Genomic DNA, 5098 nt, shown 5'->3' on the forward strand with positions numbered 1-5098 from the left:
AATTCTTGTCTTGTCTTGTTCTCATTTTTTTTCTACTAGCATTTAGAATTGGTCAATAGGTTTTCATGTTTGGAGATATTACTTGCACTTTATTTATTAGAGATGTGAGTAAATCAGATGAAGTCAGCATTTTGATTGCTAAGAGGCATACCAAACCCATTATTGAGAAAAGATGATGCATGCAGAGCATTGTGACCAAACCCTTGTACTGAGACAGATAAAAAGGGAAGTTCAGGCTCAGAGACATTTACTCTTCCTTTGTTTTGTGTTCAATATCAACATCACACATCTACAAGGACCATGTCTGCTTCTCGTCAATCATACTCTACTGGAGGAACAAAGAACTTTAGTGCTGCATCTGCTGTTGCATCAGGGGCAAATCGTAACAACTTTAGTTCTTTTTCTGTCAGTCGTTCTGGCTGTGGAGGTGGCCAAGCTAGCGCTGGTGGCTTTGGTAGCAGAAGTCTATACAGTTTAGGAGGAAGCAGAAAAATTTCCATCCCTACAAATTCGCAAAATCAAAGCGGAGGTGGATCTGGATTTGGTAATGGTGCTGGCTTTGGATTCGGCTCTGGATTTGGTCAAGGATTTGGTGGAGCATCTGACTTTCCTGTATGCCCACCCGGTGGAATCCAGCAAGTTACTATCAACCAAAGTCTTTTAGCTCCACTTAATTTGCAAATTGATCCAACAATTCAGAAAGTGAGAACCGAAGAGAGAGAGCAAATCAAGACTCTTAACAACAAATTTGCATCTTTCATTGACAAGGTAGGAAGTTAGCATCAACTATTACTTTTTTCTATAGGTATATCATTATAATATATTTTCATCCATTTTTTACCTGTTTGCTTTGCATTTTTATCCTGACTTCTATTTCTGTTACCGTTACCCCCTAGGTCAGATTCTTAGAACAACAGAACAAAGTTCTGGAAACCAAGTGGAACCTTTTGCAAGACCAAGGAGTCAAGACAGTTAAGAATAATATTGAGCCCCTCTTTGAAGCCTACATTAATCAACTTCGTCGCCAATTAGACAGTCTAATCAATGATAAGTCTCGTTTGGATGGAGAGCTTAAACATATGCAGGATGCTGTAGAGGACTATAAGGCCAAGTAAGTCATCAAAGATGCTCTTCACATTTTTTGTGCACTGGTCCTTCACATCAATTATAGAGGTAATCAAGACAAAAAAAAAGTTTATTCATATTCTTTAGCTCTATTCAATCCAAGATATATAATGATTGAGTGTTATACTTGCAAGTTTAAAAGATAATCTACAAAACTGAAAAATGAGTGGCAAATAATAACTATTATACAAGAGTAGTTCTGTTTTTTCTTGGATTTGCCCACAAGCATATGCAACGTTGTACAATTAAACAGGTGACAGGTAGAGGTTAATATCTTCACAATCTTGCATTATATCGCACTTTATCATTTTAGGTTTCACTTTTATCTATACTTTTCATTCAACATTTTGCATAAATATTCTGTCGCCATCAGGTATGAAGCTGAAATTAACAAGCGCACAGCTGCTGAAAATGAATTTGTCGTACTCAAAAAGGTATGGAATTACTACCCTCTTTATGTACCATATTTTATGTATATTAACATCTTATATACCTATGCTTTCCTTAACTTCTGCTAATACCTGGGACTATATTCATTCCAGGATGTGGATGCTGCCTACATGAACAAAGTAGAATTGGAATCTAGAGTGTCTAGCCTGACAGATGAAATCAACTTCTTGAGGGCTCTGTATGAGGCGGTAAGTCTGAATTTTTATTTCACATTTGTTTTTTATTCTATTCATATTTACCTCCAATTTCATTAACCTGAAGAAAATACTGCACTTACTCATTTTGAGCAGCTTAGGTTTGCCACTATAAAGGGCCTAAAATATATTCAAGGCAGTATAAGTGGGTAAAGTTTGCTATAAAATTCTTACAAACTATTGTTTTGCAGCCCCAGTTGTTTGATACCAAAATTTCGGGACTTAAAATTGAAGACTATAGCTAGTGGCATTAGATATAAAGACATCATCATAATCAATACCCTGTTATAAATTAGTTCACAGGTTGTTATGATTAGGTAGCCACAAAATCATGTTGCTTGGTCAACTCCAAAAATCCAGAATAAAAATAGGTTAGGAACACCTTGAAACAGAAGCACACTTTGCTGTAGTTTTGATCAAAAAGTTGGACCACTGTGAAGTAGATATTGCAGAGTCAGACACGATGTGTATTGCTCATGTATTTTACTGAGTATAAGAGCCTCCTGAAAGATGGCTGTCCAATAGTACACTTGTCGCTTTGAATCTTTTTGGTAAAACTTATGATTTTGTTGTAAGCTCTTTCTTCTAACGTTGTAATACTCTGTTCTTTGACTTTTAGGAACTTGCTCAGATGCAAGCACAGATCTCAGACACTTCAGTTGTCTTATCCATGGATAATAATAGAGCTCTAGATCTACAGAGCATTATCGCTGAGGTTAAGGCTCAATATGAGGAGATTGCCAACCGAAGTCGCCAAGAAGCCGAGTCCTGGTACCAAAATAAAGTAAGTAAACTGTGGAAATATTTTTTATACTCAATAAATACATTTCTAGTTTTCCTTACTAATAAGTAGTTAGAATGTTTTTGAATGCGTTTTTGCTATTTCAACTAACATATACTTTTCCTGCAGTATCAGGAGCTCCAAGTTTCTGCTGGAAAACATGGTGACGATCTGAAGAGCTCAAAGACAGAAATCTCAGAGCTAAATCGTATGATTACCAGGCTGCGATCAGAAATTGACAACGTGAAAAAACAAGTAGGTGGAATAGCTTTGGGCATTATAGTAAAACTGAAATACGTTACTATCTGGAGTGATGAGCTATTATAATGTCAAAGCTTAATGGAACATGATGATGGCATTCATAAACTCTACTGGGAATAAGAATCAAGTAATTTATGGATTGTCCCTTACATTACACATATTGAGCTATGACATAATAATAATAGTGTTTGCAGCCCTAATTTATTCTGAAACCAACAACTTTTTCAACAACTTTATTTTTTCCAACAACTCATCTTTCCTTTGGGTTAAACATTAAAAAAAAATTTTTTCTCAAGCATACTTCTTAACTGTTTATGTAATTCATTTTTTCTGGTCATACAATTGGATCAACAATATGGAACAAAAATTGTATTCCTTATACTTTTTATTATACTGTGCTCTTCAGATTGACTAATAGGTTCTATTTTTTATGCAACTAGATTGTCAAACTTCAGACTGCTATTGCTGATGCAGAACAGAGAGGAGAACTTGCTTTGAAGGATGCTAAGCAAAAACTTACAGATCTGGAGGGCGCCCTTCAGAAGGCCAAGCAGGACATGGCTCGCCAACTCCGCGACTACCAAGATTTAATGAATGTTAAGCTGGCTCTAGATATTGAGATTGCCACATACAGGAAACTGTTGGAAGGAGAAGAGAGCAGGTAAGAAATACTCATTGTTATAATTGTATTGTCATTTTCTATACTATTTGACCATGGATTTTGTACCATGGTTTTGTAATCTTGCCTGAAGAAGGAGCCTGAAAGCTCTGAAAGCTAGCATACATATTATTTTCTGGTTAGCCAATAAAGGTATCACTCCGAGAATACTTCTGTCATCATTGAGCAGAAAAGTATTCACATCGATTTTTCTGGCTAACACGGTACCACAATACAATTTGTTATTGTACATCATTTGACCATGAACACATTTATGTACATTTTTTATTGGTTACAGGTTGGCTGGTGATGGTGCTGGACAAGTAAATATATGTAAGTAGCAGTTTTTAAACTTATTTTTTAAAATTTATTTATATATTTTTTGCTTCCAAGATCTAACAATGTACCTTTCTTTTACAGCTGTTGTGAGCTCAAACTATGGTTCAAGTGGTGGAGCTGGTCATGGATATGGATCCGGAAGTGGTTTTGGATTTGGCTGTGGGAGCGCAGGGCAAGGCTTTGGTGGTGGAAGTGGCTTTGTGTCTGGAAGTGGCAGCAATTCCAGTGTTAAAATTTTATCAAAAACCTCCACAAGCTCAAGCTCCAGGAAGTTCTAAAATTCTTCAGTTGCCATGGCGTACACAACCTCTTTCCCTCCTAATTCATTGAGTTTACAATCACAGAAACATCATGAGTGTGATAAGCCTCATATCGCCGATATTCCAAATGTGGCTAAAAATGATTCTTTGTAAAATCAATGGTTTGTTCTTCTTTGCCAAAAAAGCTTAACTTTCTGAGAATTCTTGAATAAAATGCAATACTATAAAAATTTCTTTAAATAGTTTCTTTTCATTTGCATGGATGAATGGCGTAAATAAGAAATCTTAATTCTTCCTAAGTTTGAGATTATAAAACATGCCATAATTTCACATGATATGACACAAAAATCTTTTGGATTTAGAATGAGACCTGCAATTTTCTTGTCTCTAATTTATACTAGGTTTTAGAAAAAATTAGATTGCTAATTGTTCTGATTGTCACATAAAAAAGGTTGTCAATTTTCAAAAATCCTGTTTGATTAGAAAGATTTTTTATCAGATGAATATCACAAGCAAGGCCACCATCAGGGCCTGGATAAAAATGTAATTAAAGGGACTGGGCAATAATAGATTGGGGGAAAAACTTTAACATCAAGTTGGTGAGCCTTAGCTGAGCTGTAAGCCCACTGCTGTAGAAGTGAAGATCTATGCAGGCCCTACAATAAGATAAAGTGATGTGTTCTCTTGATATGCAAATTATGATGTGCTGCTTGTCTAATGTAAACGGTGTGTGTAATGTATGCAACTCATGTGTAAGACTCTATTCAAATTTACGTTTTGGAGTTCTGTTTGTTCTGCTTTTAGGAACAAACAATCAGAGTTCATGCCATAAATAGATCCGTTACACACCTAGTACAAACAGAAGTAGGGGGCCCCATTGATTATTATGGGGTGCTTGTGCGTTCTGTTGTGTGTCAGTTTTTAGAACAGATTAAAAAGATCTGCATAATGCTCTTTTATTTATTTCACAAAATTGCCAACAAACAGAAGACAGACAGACACCATCAGGGGCGGTGTGATGCTAATCACA

General features: G+C 35.9%; 1 protein-coding gene across 1 annotated transcript; it reads left to right on the forward strand.

Annotated features, from left to right (window-relative positions):
- Positions 1–231: 231 nt before the first annotated feature.
- Positions 232–4308, forward strand: LOC138670976 (keratin, type II cytoskeletal 5-like). The gene is made up of 9 exons (XM_069758804.1): positions 232–768; positions 897–1111; positions 1499–1559; positions 1668–1763; positions 2389–2553; positions 2680–2805; positions 3252–3472; positions 3768–3802; positions 3890–4308. Exons 1-9 carry the CDS (start codon positions 301–303, stop codon positions 4084–4086), a joined length of 1584 nt encoding a protein of 527 aa, XP_069614905.1. The 5' UTR covers positions 232–300; the 3' UTR covers positions 4087–4308.
- Positions 4309–5098: the final 790 nt, after the last annotated feature.

This window comes from Ranitomeya imitator, chromosome 3 (assembly GCF_032444005.1).
Source record: "Ranitomeya imitator isolate aRanImi1 chromosome 3, aRanImi1.pri, whole genome shotgun sequence".
Taxonomy (NCBI): Eukaryota; Metazoa; Chordata; class Amphibia; order Anura; family Dendrobatidae; genus Ranitomeya; species Ranitomeya imitator.